Source organism: Carcharhinus amblyrhynchos, chromosome 6 (assembly GCF_965287045.1).
Source record: "Carcharhinus amblyrhynchos chromosome 6, sCarAmb.v2.hapA, whole genome shotgun sequence".
NCBI classification, from domain to species: Eukaryota; Metazoa; Chordata; class Chondrichthyes; order Carcharhiniformes; family Carcharhinidae; genus Carcharhinus; species Carcharhinus amblyrhynchos.
In genome coordinates, this window is record NC_137329.1 from 122,695,859 (window position 1) to 122,717,605 (window position 21,747).

The following is a 21,747-nucleotide window of genomic DNA, read 5'->3' on the forward strand; positions in this document are numbered from 1 at the left end:
GCAAAGAGAAAATTCATGGGGTTATAGGGATATGACCTGGGTGGGATTGTGGTCGGTGCAGACTTGAAAGGCCGAACGGCCTCCTTCTGCACTGTAGGGATCCTGTGATGTTGTTGATCATTCTTATAGTGCTGTGGTTGGAAGATGTTGTAGTGGAATTTGTCACAGCTGCCAAAATGTGAGCAGAGTTTTCAGAACAGGTTGCTGGGATGTGGAATGGTTGGAAACCTCTTTGGGGAGATGGAAGCACTTAATATTTATATTTCCTGCTTTGTAGTTACAGAGCATCAACCAGACAGGGAAAAGCCTAAAGGAAGAGCTGCGTATCTTTAACAATATTGAGTTAACTCAGTGTGGCGGAGGTATGCACTCTTAAGAGTATCCTCTTCACTTGTTATTTGTTGATTTAATTGCAGTGACATTGTTGGTGATAATTCAGTGTTTGACAGCACAACCTGCTCACCCAAGATGCTTTGAAATACCAGGAACAGGAGGAAATATTTCAACCCCTCAAGCATACTCAATTGGATCATAGTTGACCGTGTCCCAACTTCATACACTCCCATTAAACAATACACAATATATCCCGTCAATACCAACATAAATCCATCGACCTTAGTCTTGAAAGTCCCAATTGACCCCCAACATCAACAAGTTTCTGGAAAAGAAAATTCCAGAATCCCATAAATAAAAACAGAAAATGCTGGAAAACCTCAGAAGATCTGGGAGCAGTTGTGGTCAGAGAAACAGAGTTAACATTCTGTGTCTAATATGACTCTTCTTCGGTAGTCCAGCTTCACAGAAACACACTGGGCTCGAAATGTTAATCCTGGGCGGGATTCTCTGGCCGTTCACGCCAGTGGGATTTTCCTGTCCCGCTGCAGTGAATGAAGATTTGGCTAAGCGCCAAATTCCCTATCCTCTCTGGCAGTGGCAGCAGGGTGTGAACCGCTGTAGAATCCCACCTTGTGTCTCGCTCCCCAGAGATGCTGCCAGACCTGTTTCCAACATATTCTGCCTTTATTTCAGATCTCCAGCATCTGCAGCATTTTGCTTTTATTACAGAATTCCATAACACTGAGAAAACCCTTGCATTGGTGTTTTTGAATTAAAGGCTAACTGGGCACCCTCAGTGTGCTTCCTGGAGATCACATTAAACATGAAACACAAAGAGTTGCAAGTCTTTTGAATGTGTGTCTACCTGTGGAGCTGTTGATCTCAGCTGCTGTTTGGGTTAAAATGGGGCAGTGCCCTCTTTGCACTTATTCACTCTTGACTGGCTGGAACCTCTAGCTCTGTCATTTAGGAGTGAACTTCTGTCTGCCTGGATACACAACGGTTACAGATCTCTACCAAAATTAAACATTTCGAGTGCAGTGAGAACGCTAAGTGATGAGCTTGGGATCAAGGACCTTTAAAACGTGTGCAAAAATTTTAACTGACCCCTCAGGGCTTTATAAACCAGGGTTGGCACTATATTGGATTTACAATGTCGAACTGGAGCACTGCAATAATACAGGCCCCAGGCAGTCTCACTCCAGGACTAGCTGAACCCCCAGTCCAGATTTAAATTACAAGCTTAGTGTTGGCATGAAGTGGAATTCATCAGAATGGATGCTGAACGAGCAGCACAACTGGCCCCTTGGTGTTCCAGCTTTCAGAAAATGCCGCACAAATGTGGGAATCCCTTTACCAACATGTTTTTCTGCCAGTTAAGTGAAAAAAAACATTTGGCCTCCATTCCATTAACTTGAGCGAGATCACCAGTTTACATGCGTTCCAACACACCTGCAAGTAAACCACTGCTACACAGAATAAGACATCAGAGACTCACTGTCATGCGGGAGGGGTAACCGTGAGGATTCATGATGATATCTGGACAGATTCCACTGTCACAGAATGGCATGTCTTCTTGAGGTACAATCAGGCCACAGACACCTAGCACGAGAGAGAGAGAGAGAGAAAGAGAGAGAGAGAGAGAGAGAGAAAGAGAGAGAGAGAGAGAGAAAGAGAGAGGGAGAGAGAGAAAGAGAGAGAGAGAGAGAGAGAAAGAGAGAGAGAGATTTATCAGCAGGTTCTTACAGTATTTTTTGCAATTACTCACAAATGCATTATCTAATCATCAATATGCCACAAAGATTAGGTTATCATAGATAGACTTCCAAACTGCACTGTTTGCTTGGACATTTTTGCTCGGATGTGGAGTGTCATCTGTTTGTAGCGTATCAGGTTTTAAAAAGGTATTACACACCTAATAGACAACAATTAAAATCCTTTGTATATGGTTAGCCCTGCCAGCACATTCATTGGATCCAAACAGGCTAATTTTATTGTTAAATGGTTACGTTACTGGACTAGGGGCTGGGAATAAAGCCAGAGAATATAAGCTCGTGGCAGTTTGAGCTTTTGAATTCATGAGTTAAGACAATATGGAAATTAAGAGCTGGTATCAGTAAAAATGATACCCAACTCCAGTCCCTTATCAATGTCGCTAACTCCTAATAAATGTCTGAGTTACAGGAAAACAAATCAGCAATGCCAGTAAGCACCAGTCTCCGCAATGACAACCACAACCTGAGAATTAATCTTAAGACAGTGTGGAATGGGGGGATTGAGGTTTTCCACTATACAAGGAGCTGCCTCGCATCTGAGCAAATACATCATTGACGTGGCTACAGGTGCAGTCATTTAAACGTAGCACTGATGGGAATTCTTGGCCAAGTTAAGATAGGGAACTTTACCAGAGAATAGAGAACTTTGCTTAACTGGAGGGGAGATAATGTATTGCAGGTAATACCTGCAACAGATCAGGAAGGTTAAGGGTCCAATCATGTGATTGTAAATTCCCATGGATGGGGGAGCTTTGGGGTAAGGGGGAGGGTGGGGGTGGATTAGTGAGGCCGCTCGATGAACACCAGCCAAAGGGAGTTGGGGGGGGGGGGTTAAAAACAAAACCCTCCAGTTCGCCAACTCTGACTTCAGGTTTAACAGGTGAATAAGCATCTTTGGGAAAACTTTTACGCATCCTTCTTGTCTGGTGAAGTAAGCACAACTGTGAATAGACTGTGGAAAATGTCGACTGCGAAGGCTACAGAGAACCCAGTGTGTGTTGTTTGTTTTGTGTGAAAGGGAATGATAAAAGATGCATGAAATTGACACAGAAAGGCAGGAAAACAGAAAGAAGCGAGGCTGCTCCATCAGAGGCAGCATGGAGCCTTTGGTGAGCTGCATAACAATGGGATCCACATAGCCAAGCACAGATCCAACACAGCTGTGGGTTTCATTAGATGAAGAGACTGGTGACTAAAGTAAATAATTAACCTATTGTGATCCAGTGAAAGTGCTGACAGGGCTAACCCATATCCAAGGGATTTTAATAACATTTCCCCAATTTAATTGCACAAGTCCATTTTATTGCCTTCAAGGTTCAGATGCACCACCATTCGTGTGAAAAGAAACCAATCCCTGCAACAACGTTTTAAAAAAGTAATATGATTTTCAGCGGACAGTCAGGAAATTAAATATTTAAAGTAATACTCGGGAACGACTCAAGTCACAGCTTGTGATCTTATCAAAAATTCCAAAAAAACCCACCAAGACTATAACTAAACGGAGGTAAAGCCAGGATTGCTACAAGAATCAGACTGTTTTGATCTCTATCTTGTTGTGCTCTGGCTTCTATTTAAACCATTTCAGATTATATTTTCCCTCTAAATAAAGCACCAAACAAGAGTGAATGCTAATTAATACAGAAAGATTAAAATGCTCGTGAGTAGCTATTACGAAACAATTAGCGCAGCGCCTTTCGGAGCCGGGAATGGAGAGAATGGGTTAAGGGCTTCTTTGCTACACAGTTTGCATTTACTGTTTCACTCCCAGATTGTGTTTGTGGGAGGCAATTATGTTCCATAAAATGGTAATGTAACTGTTTTGCATACTTAATTGGGAGGTCACAAGGTTACCAGTTCAGTACTTGTATCTGAACACATGCACTGCGGGACATTTTATAGCTGTTTGCGCCATTCACATTTCACAGCAATGTCACAATGACCGAGGAGAGTTTAAAAAGGGGCTTTTTTTTAAAAAAAGAAAAATAAATTGCGCAAGTCAAAAGTTCCTACTGGAAATTGCAGGAATGCTTAATTTAAAAAGTACAACTTTAAACTGGAGAAACCACCCAGGACAAAACACTTTAGGATGATTTATTTATTTCCACACCTTAAGCTGGGAATGACTCTGATCACCCTCTGATGTCAAATTCTTCGGGTTCATGCTGCAGCAAGTAATTTGGTAATAATTAACACTGAGCTACATTTAAAAGTTCAAAACACCATTAAGAGAAAGGATTAGGCCAGTCATAAATCAGGAAGTTAGAGCACAAAGTAATTAGGGTAATAGAGTAATCATGGGGGATTTCAACTGTCATATAGACTGGGAAAAAAATTCACAGGAATAGGTAGCGTTTGAGTTCATGGAATGTTTACTGAATAGTCATACTCGAGGAGCAAACTAGGAAAGGGGCAATTGTGCAACAAACAGTGTATTATTACCTCTGTAGTAATGGGGCTTCTGGGAAAGAGTGACCATAATATGATAGAATTCAATATTGCATTTGAGTGACTTAATTAAGCTTGAAACTATGGTATTAAATAAAAATAAATCAAACTACATAGGTTTGAGTGGCAAGTTGGTAGGATAGATTGGGAAATTAGATTAAAAGATATGGCAGTTGACAAGCAATGGCTAGAATTTAAGTAATACATCATTGCAAAAAAAACCAGTACATTCCGCTTTTAGATTGTTACATGAGTACGATGGGCATAGAGGGATATGGGCCAACTGTGGGCAATTAGGATTAGCTTAGGAGTTTTAAAAAAAGGGTGGCATGGACAAGTTGGGCTGAAGGGCCTGTTTCCATGCTGTAAACCTCTATGATTCCTCTAAGGCACAATAACCCTGTAGAAAAGATGGTCCAACAAGCAACCTTGGGTAACAGAGAAGAGTTACAAATAATATTAGATCAAGGGGGAAGCTTATATGGTGCCAAAAATAATTGCAAGCTTGAGGATTGGGAGCATCTTAGAACTCAGCAAAAGGAGGGTCAAGAAATTGATGAGGAGAGAGTAAAAGGATGGATTAGAAAAAGGCAAATCCCCCTAACCTACACAATTTTGGACACTAAGAGATAATTTAGCATGGCCAATCCATCTAGCCTGTACAAGTTCTCCACGTGTCTGCACGGGTTTCCTCTGGATGCTCCGGTTTCCTCCTACAATCGAAAAGATGCGCTGGTTAGGTACATTGGTCGTACTAACTTCTCCCTCAGTGTACTTGAAAAGGTGCTAGAATGTGGCAACTAGGGATTTTCACAGTAACTTAATTGTAGTGTTAATGAAAGCCTACTTAAGACTAATGAATAAATTTTATTTTATCTTTGGATTGTGGGAGGAAACCGGAGCACCCAGTGGAAACCCACAAAGACATGGGGAGAATGTGCAAACTCCACACAGACAGTCACAAAGGCAGGAATGGAACCTGGATCCCCAGCGCTGTGAGGCGGTGGTGTTAACCACTGTGCCAGATGGCTGAGGGGGAACTCGTGAACGTAGGATGTTGGATTTTCAAAAAAGTATTCAACACAGTGCCACACAGGAGGTTATACAAAATTAAGGTTCATGGGACCAGTTTGGTCAAATAGCCCGTTTCTGTGCCGTATATCCTGTGTATCCACTTAGCCACCTTCGCTTTGTATCCTTTGACACTTTGCCCAACAAAAATCTAGCAACCTCAGCCATGGAAATGATGGTTGCTAACCCAGGTTGGACACATTCCAGGAGATATCGGTGGACATGACATCATGGAAAGCCAGCAGCACAGTCAAGGGGGCAGCTCCTCAAAACTGGCAGGTCACCGACCCACTTGATTGAGAAACAAGTTTGACGTCTCAATATCTACTGGACAGAATGAATTTGCAGTCTGCTAGAGTCAAAAAGTAGAGAAAACATTGGTTACTCACTTCACCAAACAGATATAAACCATAATGACCAAAACATTTACACCCTATGCTGTTCCTATCTTTTCTGATCCAGGTTATTAATGTTGATATCACTCATCATCCCAGCTACTTGTTTTTTTTAACGTGATTCAATATTTTTACTCCCTCTGGAAAGCCCTTCACATCTGCACACAAATAAACCTCTCTGAAGTCAAAACTCACTGAAAAGTAAATCAAAGGCAGCAAAGATTTTTTCTACACAAAATCTAAAATAGCCACAATCAAAACTAGTTTGATCTGTAACTTTTTTATTCATTTACAGGACACGGGGCCAACATTTATTGCCCACTCCTTCCTCTTGAGATGGTGGCGGTGAGCTGCATTCTTGTAATGCTGCAGCTTATGTGGTGTGGGTACACCCACAGTGCAGTTAGGGAGGGAATTCCAAGATTTTGATCCAGTGACAGTAAAAGAACGACGATATATTTCCAAATCAGGATGAGCTCTTACTTCAGAGAGGTTTATTTGTGTGCAGACATGAAAGGTTTTCAAGAGGGAGTTAAAAAAAAACTGAATCACATAAAAACTGAAGATTAGAAGTTGCCAGGATGATGAGCAATATCACCATTAATAACATGGATTGGAAAAGCACAACATGTAAAAGTTTTGGTTATTATAGTTTATATCTGTTTAGTGAGGTGAGTAGCCATTGTGTGACTTGGAGGGGAACCTCCATGTGGTGGAGTTTCCAGCTATCTGCTGCTTCTACCCATCTAGACACACACAGTGGTCCTGTATACACAGACATCTGTAACTGGGATTCAGTGGAGAAAGTATGGATTTCTGACTGGGAACACTCAGAAGGGAACAGTCTGTGTTTCTGTGCACAAGCATGCTGCAAACTGAGTTGGAGGATGCGTCCATGGGATACACTTCCCAGGAACAGAAATAGTTGCAACGATACATTTGTACTGCGAAAACAGCATTCCAATCTCCTGGAATGCTTTCTTTGGTCACCGGGAGATTGATTCCGATTCCAGTAAGACACCAGGATATTCCAGGAGGGTTGGCAACCTAAATGAAAATTTCACCAGACTTCAAAATCAATGGCCATAGAGGATAGTGGCTCTAATTCTGAGGTTGTGAAATCTTGTTCTGGATTCCTTCACCAAAGGAAACAATTCCTTTGTACCTACCCTATCAGGTCCCTAAATCAGCCACAATTCTATTAAGCCACATTAACACAACCTGTCCTCCTAATTTAGTCCTTTGAGCCATGGTACCATTCTGGAGAAGCTGTGTTGCACCCCCTGTAAGGTTAATATTCTGAGATGTGACAACTACAACTGATACAGTTACTCCAACTGAGGATTGACTACAGTTCTACACAACAGAAAAATCTCTTTATTCTGAATGCCCGTCTTTCTATAAGTGGTTACTTATCTATGTTGTATACAATGAGTAAAGGACACCGTGAACCGCACACCACATTTTACCACCATACCTTTCTGTCCATGTCGGCTGCTGAACTTATCACCAATCTCAGGACGTCGCGTCTGTCTCAGCAGAATTTTAATTAAGAATGCATCTTCTGAGTTTGATGAGATCATCACCTTCTCGATGTAAGAATCTGTTGCTCCTTTGTAGCTGTTACAGAAGCAACATTGATGATGTTAGCAATCTGAGCTAAATCTGAACCATTCCAGGATGGTTAGTCAACTCCACTATATACTGTCCAGCATGATATGCAATCACATGAAAGAATTTCATTTATCCCAAAGTGTTAAGCAGCCAAAAGCAAAAGAGGTTGAGAGTGAGGAAATAGATTACTCTCACTCTCAACAGGATTGGAGACAGGACAGCAGGAGGAACAGGGGAGTAACACTACTCAACACGTAGAACAAAGAAAAGTACAGCACAGGAACAGGCCCTTTGGCCCTCCAAGCCTGCACCAATCATGATGCTTGCCTAAACTAAAACTGTATACTTAGAGTCCGTATCCTTCCATTCCCATCCTATTCATATATTCATCTAATTACCCCTGAATTGCCACTACCGTATCTGCTGCCATCAGATATGCAGGATTCATTGGCTGTGAAGCACACTGCGCCACCCCCAAGGATGTGAAAAGTGCTATATAAATGTAGTATTTTCTTTTCTCTTTAACGTAAGAATTTTCCATCATGGATTCAATCAATCAACATCCCTTTTCTTCCCCGAGGCACACTTCCAGACACGACCGAGGTCTGTGTTTAAACCTACGTGATTGGAACGTCACGGAACTGTGGCTGCTGAGATTGCGCGGTTCCCTCTAGTGGGGTCTGTGTGACCGTCGGCATCGATTTGTTCACCAGCACTTGTCTGTTTTCCACTTTCTCACCTAACCAAAAAGAAAAGCAAAGTGGAAATGGTTTCTAGTCAGGAGCTCACACTGTACTATGGGATAAGAATGAAACCCTTCTACAAATCCCACTTACTGAGTGATCCATTGCAATTGACATCAGTAAGACTTATTCTAATCAACAGAAAAGGATAAGCTGCATGTTTTAATTTAACACTAAGTTTATTTATTCGTGTCACAAGTAGGCCTACACTAACACAGCAATGAAGTTACTGTGAAATTCTGCTAGTCGCCACACTCCGGAGCCTGTTTGGTTTCACTGAGGGAGAATTTAGCATGGCCAATGCACCTAACCAGCACATTTTGGCATATGGGCGGCATGGTGGTACAGTGTTTAGCACTGCTGCCTCACGCCAACAGGGACCTGGGTTTGATTCCCGCTTGGGTCACTGTGCGGAGTTTGCATGTTCTCCCGTGTCTGTGTGGGTTTCTTCCAGGTGCTCTGGTTTCCTCCCATAGTCCAAAAGACATGTTGGTTAGTTGCATTGGCCATGCTAAATTCTCCCTCGGTGTACCCAAACAGGCGCCAGAACGTGGCGACTAGGGGATTTTCACAGTAACTACATTGTAGTGTTAATGTAAGCCTTCTTGTGACCAATGAATAAACTTTAAAAAAAAATCTTTTGAGTGCGGGAAGAAACTGGAGCACCTGGATGAAACCCATGCAGACGCAGGGAGAACATGTAAACTCCAGACAGACAGTCAGAGGTTTACAGCATGGAAACAGGCCGTTCTGCCCAACTTGTCCATGCTGCCCTTTTTTTTAAGCCTCTAAGCTACTCCCAACTGCCTGCATTTGGCCCATATCCCTCTATACCCATCTTACCCATGTAACTGTCTAAATGCTTTATAGAAGACAAAACTGTACCCGCCTCGAATTCTACCTCTAGCAGCTTGTTCCAGACACTCACCATCCTCTGTGTGAAAAAATTGCCCCTCTGGACACTTTTGTATCTCTCCCCTCTCACCTTAAACCTATGCCTGCTAGTTTTAGACTCCCCTACCTTTGGGAAAAAATATTGACTATCTAACTGATCTGTGCCCGTCATTATTTCATAGACCTCTATAAGATCACCACTCAGCCTTCTATGCTCCAGAGAAAGAAGTCCTTATAACTCAAACTGTCAAGTCCCGGTAACATCCCAGTAAATCCCTTCTGCATTCTTTCTAGTTTAATAATATCCTTTGTATAATAGGGTGACTAAAACAGAACACAGTATTCCAAGGTGGTACAGGCAGGAACCCTACAACATTTTAGTAGTATTTAAATGAGCACTTGAAACACCACAGCATATAAGCGCTGGAAAATGGAGTTCAAACAAATAGGTGCTTGGTGGCTAGCATGAACATAGAACACTACAGCACAAACAGGCCCTTCGGCCCACTAGTTGCGCCGATCACTTCTATACCTACTAAGCCATAGACCTATCTATAACCCCCAATCCCATTAGATCCCATATACGCATCCAGAAGTCTTTTAAAAGACCCCAGTGAGTTCGCCTCCACCACCGCCGACGGCAGCCGATTCCATTCATTCACCACCCTCAGTGAAAAATTTACCCCTAACATCTCCTCTCTACTTGCTTCCCTGCACCTTAAATCTGTGTCCTCTCGTAGCGCCCATTTCAGCCCTGGGAAATAGCCTCCGAGAATCCACCCTATCTATTCCTCTCAACATCTTATAAACCTCTATCAGGTCGCCTCTCAACCTTCGTCTCTCCAGGGAGAAGAGTCCCAGCTCCCTCAACCTATCTTCATAAGGCATGCCTCCCAATCCAGGCAACATCCTTGTAAATCTCCTCTGCACCCTTTCAATAGCTTCCACGTCCTTCCTATAGTGAGGTGACCAGAGCTGCGCACAGTACTCCAAGTGGGATCTGACAAGGGTCTTATAAAGTTGCAGCATTACCTCCCGACTCCTAAACTCAATCCCTCGATTAATGAAGGCCAGTACACCACACATGATGGGCCAAAGGGCCTCTTTCTGTGCTGTAAAACTTTATGACATATTCCCATTAAATTCTGTGCCATCAGCAAACTTGGAAATATTACATTTGGTCCCACATCCAAATCACTGATGGAGATTATGAATAGCTGGGCCCCCAAGCACTGATCCCTGTAGTTTCCACTTGTCACAGCCTGTCAACCTGAGAATGACCCATTTATTCCTATTCTGTTTGATCCACACCGGTATATTCACCTCCAATTCCACTTGCTCTAAACATTGCAGCCACCAGCCCCACCCTCCACCCCTCCCTGGCCATCCACCGTGCTTTTAGAAAGCTACAGTTTGTTCAAGTTCCCCAGCACGTCTCATCCTTCCTTACCTGGTGAGCAAATGCCATCCGCATCTAAAATTTCATGCCTCCAAATTGGCTTCCGTGTAGCTGCATCGAGCATCGGACCCATGACCTTATCAAAGGTTTGATTGGTGTAACGTTTAAGCGTACATTTTGAGTTCTTATACACCAGGCACCTGCCAAAACCTCGGGGAAAGATAAACGCAACAATTATTAGAATCAATCACCCCACAGTTAGTCAGCGCCTAAAACTCTCACGGACACCAAAATTCCCTCGGGAGTTTGTTCCTGTGGCACTAACAGACTGAGAAATAAAAGTGTGGGTGGGCTGGGCGGGTAGTGCGGATGGGGACAGACACAGCGGGCGGAGAGCACGAGCGGGGCCAGGTCGGCAACGGCAGACGGTCCATAGAATAAAGCGTCAGCTTTAAAAATTCCTATTAGCTCAGTTAGCTGGATGTCTCGTTTGTAAATGCAGGGCAACGCCAACAGCGTGGGTTCAATTCCTGAACCAGCCGAGGTTATTTGTGAAGGCCCCGAGGTGTGGTGACCCTCAGGTTATTTGGGACTATGGCAACTTTACCTGCAAGTCCTGTACATGCGCGCTCTGTGGGTAAGATAAGGATTCAAATACCTCTGTCTAAAGAAGCTTTATTTAGGACAAGAGCATCTTCGATATCATAACCGCTGTAGCTCATCACAGCAACTGTGGCATTCTGCCCCGCAGGTAGCTTTTCAAAATCTATCAGTTCGATGGATTTAGTCTTCACCATGGGTTTCTGAGGATAGGCAAGCAGGTACATGAGGGTGTCAATGCGATTACGCTGGTTGTAGCCTATTGTACCTGCAGGGACACATGAATAAAATATTACCAGTGTGTGTTCCTACAAACCATTCTACACCAACACCCTTTGGTGATCTCATTCCCAGATAAATCAAATCAGAATGAGGAAAAAAAAAGCAAAGTCCTAATCCAAATCAGGGACAAATAAAAGCTTATCTTTCCTCGGTTAGATTTAATTCAATAATTTTTACCAGGGGTTTCAGTGTTTTCTCAGTTATATTAGCTGAGTTCATAGATTTGTCTTTAGAATCACCTGCACTCGGAGTACAATAGCTGAAATTATCCACTTGTTGTCACCTTCTGGTGTTAAATGTTCAGGGCGGCACAGTGGTTAGCACTGCTGCCTCATAGCACCAGGAACCCAGGCTCAATTCTGGCCTCGGGTCACTGTCGGTCTGTCTGGAGTTTGCACACTCTCCCCGTGTCTACGTAGGTTTCCTCTGGGTGCTCCGGTTTTCTCCCGGAGTCCGAAAGACGTGCGGGTTAGTGCATTGGCCATGCTAAATTCTCCTCAGTGTACCCGAACAGGCACCAGAGTGTAGTGACGAGGTGATTTTCACAGTAATTTCATTGAAGTGTTGATGTATTTATTCACAAGTCTACTTGTATCACGAATAAATACATTTAAAAGAAAATAGTTGATCAGGATATTGGAAAATTGCTACTTAGTAAATTTGCACCTCGGTAGGCAAGTTTAGGGACAAATGTGTTAAATGTAACAGTTTCATTCTCCCCACGACTTTATGATTTATTTCCAAAACTAACCCACTGAGGCAGGCATGGGGGTTTCTGAAGAATTGGGGAGCCCTTTCAATATTTTTACAAAACTCTGAACAAATCCTCCACTTTGGCTCTCGATGGGGTCCGATCGGTACACAACTTCTGAAACCTGCCATGAGGAAGGTATTGTGAATGCACCTCGATCCCAAACAAAATGCGAAATTTATAACAGCAGCGAAAGAAATAATAACCATCAGCAGTTTCTGCGGAACTTGGGTCAGTGCAGAATTCCTCTTCAAAACTCACAATGAAGAACATCTCAAAACACAAATCTATAAACTGAAGTTATAGTTGCTTTTTCATGTTAGTACCTTACGTTAAAGTGACCAATTAGAGTACATTTTACTGCATTTAAGAGGAAATGTTTATAGGGTTTTCTCCCTTCCCCATTACGCTGCATTATTTTCCTTTAAGAATATATCCAATTCCTTGTTAAAAGTTATTACTGAATCATCTTGCTCCCACTCCCCTGTCAGACAATGCATTCCAAAGATTGTAACAACCTGCTGTGTAAAACAAATTCTTATCTTCGTTTTGATTCTTTTGCCAGTTTCCAGGAGATGTACAGTGGTAATGTCACCAGACTAGTAATCCAGAGGCTGGGGCTAACACTCCGGGAACACAGGTTCAAATCCCACCATGGTGGGAAATATAAATTCAATTAATAAATCTGAAATATAAAGCTAATCTCCTTAACAGCGCTTGAAGACGTTGTCAATTGTTGTGAAAACCCATCTGGTTCAGTCTAGTCCTTTAGGGAAGGAAATCTGCCATCCTTATCTAGTCTGGCCTACACGCAACTCCAGATCCACAGTAATGTGGCTGACTCAACTGCCCTCTGAAATGGCTGAGCGCGACACCTAGTTTAAGGGCAATTAGGAATGGGCAACAAATGCTGGCCTTGCAATGACACCCACATCCCATGATAGGATAAAAGCAAAAAACTTTTAAATTATAGAATCTCTGCAGTGCAGAAGGTGGCCATTCGACCCATTAAGTCTGTACCAACCACAATCCCATGTTACCCTACATATTTACCCTGCTAATCCCCCTGACACTAGGTCAATTTTAGCATGGCCAATCAACCTAACCTGCACATCTTTGGAGTGTGGGAGGAAACCAGAGAACCAGAGCACCCGGAGGAAACCCACAGGGAGAATATGCAAACTTCACATAGACAGTCAGCCGAGACTGGAATTGAACCCGGGTCCCTAGCACTGTGAGACAGCACCGTGCTGCCCCTATCTCTCCCTATTTATTCCATAAAAACCTCATGAAATTTTGAGGATCTTTATTAAATCTCCCCTTAACCTTCTCTGGTCCAGTCTCCACATAACTGAAGTCCCTTCTCTCTCCTATCGTTGAGGAAATCTTATCGTGCGGTGCATTAGTTCAGCCAATAGTCAACACAGTTCCAGTTAAACGTAACTTCTTTTTCCACAAAGGCTGCACATTGTGGTGACGGTGCCATTAATCATAGCTGTGCATTCAACCTGCTCAACATTTACACCCAGGTTTCGACAAGTCGCCCCGCTCGCTAACGTCAGAAGTGACGACAGGGCACGGTATCCAGGGAGCTGATTGTACAAGCTCAGGGTCTGGGCAGCTGAATACACCAGCCACAGAGAGGAGAAAAAACAGACAATGAATTGCAAATGACACTCCAAAACAAAAACACAAAAAGCTTCACACACAAAACCAACAATGGGACTCTGCATATATATCGATCTGCTGTTCTGTATGCACTGATCCTACTTAACTGTGTGTGGCAACAAACTGTTCACTTTGAAAATGATGTCAAACGGGGTACAAACACAGAAAGCAATTAGGAGAAACCTTTAGTGCTGGTCTCGCACCACTGACCCACTCCCAGAAAAGAACAGTAACAGAAACAACGCTCAAAGAAACAAACGCTCAGAATCACGATTGGTACAGAGAGAAATAAACTTGTCTTCCACAATATAACACAGATTTATCGAATTTACGCTGGGGAAAGATGGCCATTCAGCCATCCAGTGAAACTGGACCTTTCCAAATCCTATTTTCCTGCCTTTTCTACCCCCCCCATCCTTTTACAATCTTCCTTTCAAATCAAATCAAATTTCCTTTTAAGACAAAGCTGCAGCCTCCATATCTCTAGTTTCTTATGATAATGTGTTTATTGTTTGCAAAACCAGCTCTGTGTGCAGAAATTACCCCAATCACCCCCTTCATTTCAGCCAATAATGATTTGCAGCCTGTTTTGTTGTATCCCATTAACCAAGTGGTGTGAACAAACCCGTACTTTCCCCCTTCTCAAAAGCTGATCTTGGCAAACCTCTACTACATTCCCCCTTTCACCTTCTCCTGTTTCCGAGCCTTTCTTCCCCACTATAACTTAATTTTCTTCTGAGCTGAGCTCTTTGATAAATGGTAAATTTGAATAGATTGCAGCCAAATGGTGAGACAAGCTGAATGTGCTGGTCACATTGGAATGTAATTCAGAGTTTCTCTGTCGCCCTGTTTAAGAAAGAACTGCAGGGATTTCTCATAAGGTGAGCAGCTCTTACCCATGGCTTGTTTTCCCATGGCGCACTGGTAGGTGTTCCTCGGAGACTGATTGTGGTGAGGATAGGGAATAAGCCCTGCACACACACCAAGGAGTGTAAACGGTTCAATCTCCAAGTGGGTAGTAGGTCTGTAATAATGAGCAACAGAGTTAATTTCTGACATTTTAACCAGAAAAACAGCATACAGAACAATCTCTAATACATCAGAGGTCCAGCAGTAATGTATAATATTTAGAAATTTTCTAGTGCATTCATTAGAATAATTATGAGAAGAAAAAGTAAAGTCTAGAATGGGGAGCAAGTGTATTAAGAGCAGTATTTTCATCAGACAGTTTTGCTCAGAACGGAGGTGGCTCAGGGAAGTTTTAATAGTTCATAAAATGAGGGGTTTCACAGAGTAAATAAGAAACAGGTTTTTTTCTAATGATAGGTAGGTTGATAAGCAGAAGAGACAGATTTAAAATCATTGACTAAAGAACCAGAGGTGAGATGAGAATGTCATTTTAGACAGCTTGGATGCACTGTCTGAGAAGGAAATTTGAGGAAGATTTTAACAGTAATTTCTCCAATTCTTTTCTGAAATATTTGAAGGGGAAACCATTGCAGGACTACGGGGAAAGAGGGAAGTGTGGGACTAACTAATTAGGCAGCTTGACTAATGAGCTAACTAGGCATGGTGGGCCTCCAACTGTGTGGTAAGGTCCCAGGGATAGCTGGTATTGATAAAGTGGCTTTAACATGAAAAAAAAATCTCTTAATGTGTTTCTTAAGTAAGTGAGTATTCCAATGTAAAATTACAGCTCTACAATGCATTAATAATATCCATATTAAAGCACAGAGCAGGTGAATGGATGGATTTGATGTCAGATCAACTTGCACATGACGCAGATTAAGCCTCAGGACTAAATCACAAATGCAACTGTACGCAACACAGCTCTGCTTTCCCGGCCGACAGACAGTTTCCAGATCCTTCCGTGTGGACCTCTCGTGCATCGCCCCAAGAATGACCTTGCCAGAGACATGACAACCAACGTAAGAGAGGGTGGTTGGGAGAATTTGGTAACAGCGACACAGATGGAGCCCTGATGACAATAATTTGGTTTTTACCAAATTGACACTATTTCTTCCCTGAATCTGACTGAGTAGGGTTCCATTCGTAGACATGCAGGGTAGAGTAGGTGTAGGGTGATGCGGCGGCGCGGGCTCGTTGGGCCGAAGGGCCTGTTTCCCGTGCTGGGTTGTTCTTTGTTCTTATAAGGAAACGGGCTGCCAGGAGCCCTGGTCAGGCCCCATCTGAAGTAAACGTGCACAGCTCTGGGCACCGCACTTCAGGAAGAGTATACTCATCTCATGTCAGAATGATTCCGGGTTACAAATGTTAAATTGTGAAGGCAGGTTGCAATAAGTTGACTTTCTTTCAGTTTAGAAGGTCAAAGGGGTGATCCAAACAAGGTATTTTTGATGCTAGAAGTTCAATTTTTTTTTATTTATTTGTAGGGCATGGGCATCATTGGCTGGACAGCATTTATTGTCCATCCCTAGCTGCCCTTGGGAGGCAGTTGAGAGTCAGCCTCATTGCTGTGGCTCTGGAATCACATGTAGGCCAGACCAGGTAAGGACGGCAGATTTCCTTCCCTAAAGGACAACAGTGAACCAGATGGGTTTTTACAACAATCAATGATGGTTTCGTGGTCATCAGTAGATTCTTAATTCCAGATATTTTTATTGAATTCAAATTCCACCTTCTGCCATGATGGGATTTGAACTCGGGTCCCCTGAACATTAGCTGAGCTTCTATGGTTAATAGTCTAACAATAATACCACCAGGCCATGGCCTCCCCACAAGGGGGCACAATCTTAAAATCAGGGCTAGGCCACTGAGGGGTGGAATAAGGAGCACTGTTCACGGAAATGTGGAACTCTGCCCCACAATTGGCTTTGGATTCTGGGGTAATTTGGAATTTCAAGACTTGGATGGATAGAAATTTACTGGGTTGGGATATCAAGGAATAGGGACAGGCAAATGGGAAATGAGGTACAGATCAGTCATCTAATAGGACAGAGAAACAGGCTGAAAGGTCTGAATGACTTCCTCCTTTGTGTGTTCCAAGCATTTTGCATGCAAGGTATGGATTTAAAATTTTTTTTTGTAGAATTGACCCATTATACTTGGAAATGAATGTTTTGGTGTAAACTCACTCCTGCAGTTACATCAAGTGCAGCAGTCTCTGAACTTACTTTTTGATCATATGCTCATAAAGTGCAATATAGCAATCATTTTCTTCATTGACATCGAGGTACTCCACTAACCCCTCGTGCAAGAAATCTTCAAAGGACCTGCAGACAAAGCATAAAAATTAAACTAACTATTGCACTGATACGGAAGCAAGATATGCAGATATTGACTACCCAAAGTATTTACACCCCCTCTCGAGACAGGTTTTGTTCCTTTATATGTCCCATATAACTGATTTCCCCATAAGTACAAGTTAAAAATGGGTGATTGGTTTGTGAACATGTTAATGTTATTTCCTTTGAGTTTTTTGAGTTTGTCTGGCAGTCCCAGGTGGTGCTGAGCCACTTGTCTGAAGCTATTTTTCAGTCAGCGAATCACTTCAGGAGATTAAGTCACACGGATATGCTAGGAGATGAGCCTATTTACTATGCTCTCATTTTCTCGGCGTTGAGTGTCTGTCTAAACTAGGCACATAAAACCAAGACAGACAGCAGTGCCTCTCCCAGTCCATCTATCACCCTGTCTGTCTCTGTTCCCATACCTCTGTACTACATTCTATCAGCGAATCAGAGGTTTCTCTGCTTCAGTGGGTTCATTCGAAATCAGCAACCCAAAAATATAAAAGATAGGTGGCTCAGGACATTGTAACATTGAAACTGGCTTTGTAAAGCCAAAACATGGCGCAAGTTTATGCATGTTGCAAGTGCCATTTGTTGTAACTCAGGCATAGCAAAGTTGAGGACTGCCTGTGTTTGCTTAAAACCATTTTTTAAAATCATTTGTGGGACATGGGCATCGCTGGCTGGGCAACATTTATTGCCCATCCCTAGTTGCCCTTAAGGTAGTGGTGGTGAGCCACCTTCTTGAACTGCTGCGGTCCCTGTGCTGTGGGTTGACCCACCTGTTACATCTCTAACTTCTTCCACTTCTGCTGAATGGTCATCGACCTGAATCATTAAAGGCAGCATGGTGGCACAGTGGTTAGCACTACTGCCTCACAGTGCCAGGGACACGTGTTCAATTCTGACTTTGGGTCACTGTTTCTGTAGAGTTTGCACATTCTCCCTGTGTCTGCACGGGTTTCTTCTGGGTGCTCTGGTTTCCTCCCACAATCCAAAGATGTGCGGGTTAGGTTGACTGGCCATGCCAAATTGATCCTAGTGTCACGGGGATTAGCAGGGTAAATGAGGAGTACAGGAATAGGGCCTGGGTGGGATGCTGGTCATTATGAATTCGATGGACTAAGTGGCCTCCTTCTGCACTGTAGGAATTCTATGATTCTTTCTCCACAAAATGCTGGAAATACTCTGATGCTTCCTGGCCTTCAGTATATTTCCAGCATTTTGTATTTTATTACAGTTGGGGATTTTTTTAATCTCCATGTTGAACAGATATTTCCTTAAAATGACCATTTAATTCCCTCTTCAATTCTGATTGAATCAGCATCAATGGACTCAAGCCATGCTTAAAAAGTTGTCAATCGGCAGTGGGAGGGCATGTTAAACACCTCATTGACTCATTTGAGTAAATAAAGCTTAACTTATCTTTGACAATTATCTTTGTCAAAGCTTAAATTTAAATTATCAAATTTATTGGTGAAAACTTTAATTTGTTTGTACTAGGTTAACTTGTGAATTTTGGGGTATGTTGATGAGAAGTCTTAAAGTTGCCATGTCTTTCAGTACCAAATACTGTGATATAGCTTTAAGAACACTTGGTGTTATAGTTAGGACACACTTGGGCTCCAGTGAGTCCAGCTCAACAGTAAACTACAACGCCGATTGGCCAGGAAGGTGGCATGAAGAATCAATGTTCCTTCCAGGGACAATGGTCAAAATATATAAGTTATAGCTTAGAAGGGAAGCCAAGGTCGCAAAACCGATTGGCTGGAAACTGGTCTGAAGACCAGATGTTCCAAAGACCTGGGGTTAAGAGATATAAATTAAGGTAAAACTATTGTGGGAGCGCCAAGGAGTACTCTTTCCATCGGTCAAGATTTGCAAATATTGGATTAGAAGTCATTAGTTGTGTTGATCCAATGCACATACTTGGATTAAATGTTACAAAGCTACCTCAATAAAATGTATAAAAATTGGGGCACATCACTGAGGTCTTTGTACTTACAGGGTGAGTGTCCGTCACAGGATACACTCTGGGATGCATTTATCTGCAGAGCAAGGAGCAGGGCACTTGCTAAGAAGTTAGCATTCGTGTAGGACATCTCCAGTCAATGGGTATTTGTCATGAACTCAGGGGTTGCCATAAGAACCCAGTGTTAGGGATCACTCGTTCTAGTAAAAGACAGGATTGCCAGGGCTAAAGTAATTGATTTAAGAGAGTGAACAGAAAACTTATAAGCTATTGGGGGGGAGGGGGAGGGTGCGAGAGCGAGGGAGCACGAGGGAAAGACAGAGAAAGTACTCAACAGGCAGCTGTGAAGTGTGTAGCTTCAGAAGTTAAGGTGGACTGTAAGATTCAGCAGTTAAGGTAGACTGGGAAGTTGAGAGTTATGGTCTGCAAAGGGATCTGTATGCATGTTATAGTCAGGTCGGTTAAGCTAAAATCTTGAAGGATGTTGTGACCAGGTTCACAGAACCATGATCCCAGAAGTCCTGAGATCCACAGGAAAGGCACACTGACATGTTGAACTTATGCACTGTGCCAGGCATGTGAACTGATTAATGGCATCAGTATCAATCTTTATCATCCATTAATCCTCCTAGTTTGCATTCTAAATTAGTGATCGTGCTTTCTGCCATCATGGTTACTCATTGTCAAGAATTTTCATACTCTGGGGTTAGTACAGAATCCAAATCTCTACACTGTGTTCTGCTTAAAAACAAAAACTGAGTGTGTACATGGTATGAACAAATTCAAAAATAGAGGAGCTCTACTTGGAAAGCAATTCTAATTTACAAACCACAAATCATGCTTTAAAGCCAGGATAATATGCTTCAGGAAAGGTACACTGGGGAGATCATGCAGACGCTACAACAGATGAGCGAACAACGCTCGACAATCACCAGGCAGAAGTGTTCTCTTCCTGTTGGGGAACACTTCAGCGGTCACGGGCATTCAGCCAGTAATCTGTGGATAAGCGTTCTCTAACGCTGCCTTCACAACACACAACAGCGCAGAGTCGCTGAGCAGAGACTGATAGCCAAGTTTCGCACGATGACGGCCTCAACTGGGATCTTGGGTTTATGTCACGCTATCTGTAACCCCCATGACTTGCCTGGGCTTGCAAATTCTCACTAACTGTCCTGGCTGGAGACAATACACATCTCTTTAACCTGTGCTTAACCCTCTCTCCACTCACATTGTCTGTACCTATAAGACTTGATTAACTGTAAAGACTCGCATTCCAACCATTATTTTGTAAATTGACTTTATGTCTTTATATGCCCTGTTTGTGAATTGAAATCCCACTCACCTGATGAGGGAGCAGCGCTTCGAAAGCTGGTGGCTTTTGCTACCAAATAAAACTGTTGGACTTTAACCTAATGTTGTGAGACTTCTTACTGTGTTTACTCCAGTCCAACACGGCATCTCCACATTATGAAGAGAATTCAACAGACTAATGATCTTCAGAGAAAAACATTTTTCTTGTCTCCAATTTAAATAAAAGACTTCTTATTTTAAAACCATGTTCACAAGTTCAGTCTCTCCTTCCAAGGAGAAGCATCCTCTCAGCATCAACCCTCTCCAAGCCTCCTCAGATCATGTAACGTTTCAGTAATATCATTTCTTCTAAACTCTGATGAATACAGGTCCAACATGTCCAATCTTTCCTCATATGAATCAGTCTAGAAATCTTCTCTGAACTGCATCTAATATAATTACAGCCCATTTTAAACAAGGAGAACAAAACTGCACCCCAAATGTGGTCTCACCAACTTCCCTAATTCCATATTCCATTCTCTTGAAATAAATGACAACATTTGTCTTCTTAACCACTTGCTGCACCTTCATAGTAACCTTTTGTGATTCATGAACCAGGACTCTCAGATCCCTTTGTACTACTGCTTTTATATTCTTCCTGACAAAATGGACAAGTTCCCATTTTCCCAGATTATACTCCATCTGCCAATTCTTGTGGCCAAATCCCTTTGTAGACTCCAGTCCTCATTACATCCTCTCCCACCTATCTTTGCATCATCAGCAAATTTGGCCACAATACATTCAGTCCCTTCATCCAAGGCATTTAGACCCATTGCAAACAGTTGAGGCCTGAGCATTGATCCCTGTGACATTCCACTAGTTACAGTTTGGCAAACTGAAAATGACTCACTCACTGCTTCTGGTTAGCTAACCAATTCTCTATTGTATGTTACCACTAACCAGGTGCTCTTGTCTTGTATAGTAAGCCTTACCAAACACCATTTGGAAATTCAAGTATACCAGATCTACAGGTTCCCCTTTAGCTAATTACTCATTACGTTCTCAATTTATATAGAATTTGCGATTGGTTCAGCGATGCATATGACAACTAGTTTTGAAGGCAGCTGGCACCTATGAAGTTCTACCAAACTTCAGCAGCTAATTGGGGGAGCTGAAAAGGTACAAAAAGGAGGGTTACAGAACTGAGCAGGAAGGGTCAGCTAGTTCCCAAGGTTACAAGGAAGGAAATATTTTTATAAAG

At 42.6% G+C, this 21,747-nt stretch overlaps 1 protein-coding gene across 1 annotated transcript in view; it reads right to left on the reverse strand.

The window, feature by feature from the left end:
- polr3b (polymerase (RNA) III (DNA directed) polypeptide B) overlaps positions 1-21,747 on the reverse strand; it is a 93,282-nt gene that overhangs the window by 12,420 nt on the left and 59,115 nt on the right. The window contains exons 18-24 of the mRNA XM_080191366.1: positions 17,108-17,206; positions 14,870-14,997; positions 11,331-11,540; positions 10,724-10,882; positions 8,258-8,375; positions 7,500-7,642; positions 1,835-1,938 (exon numbers count right to left, since the gene is read on the reverse strand). Of these exons, the coding sequence (XP_080047492.1) occupies positions 1,835-1,938; positions 7,500-7,642; positions 8,258-8,375; positions 10,724-10,882; positions 11,331-11,540; positions 14,870-14,997; positions 17,108-17,206 (961 nt within the window). The remainder of the gene's footprint in view (positions 1-1,834; positions 1,939-7,499; positions 7,643-8,257; positions 8,376-10,723; positions 10,883-11,330; positions 11,541-14,869; positions 14,998-17,107; positions 17,207-21,747) is intronic.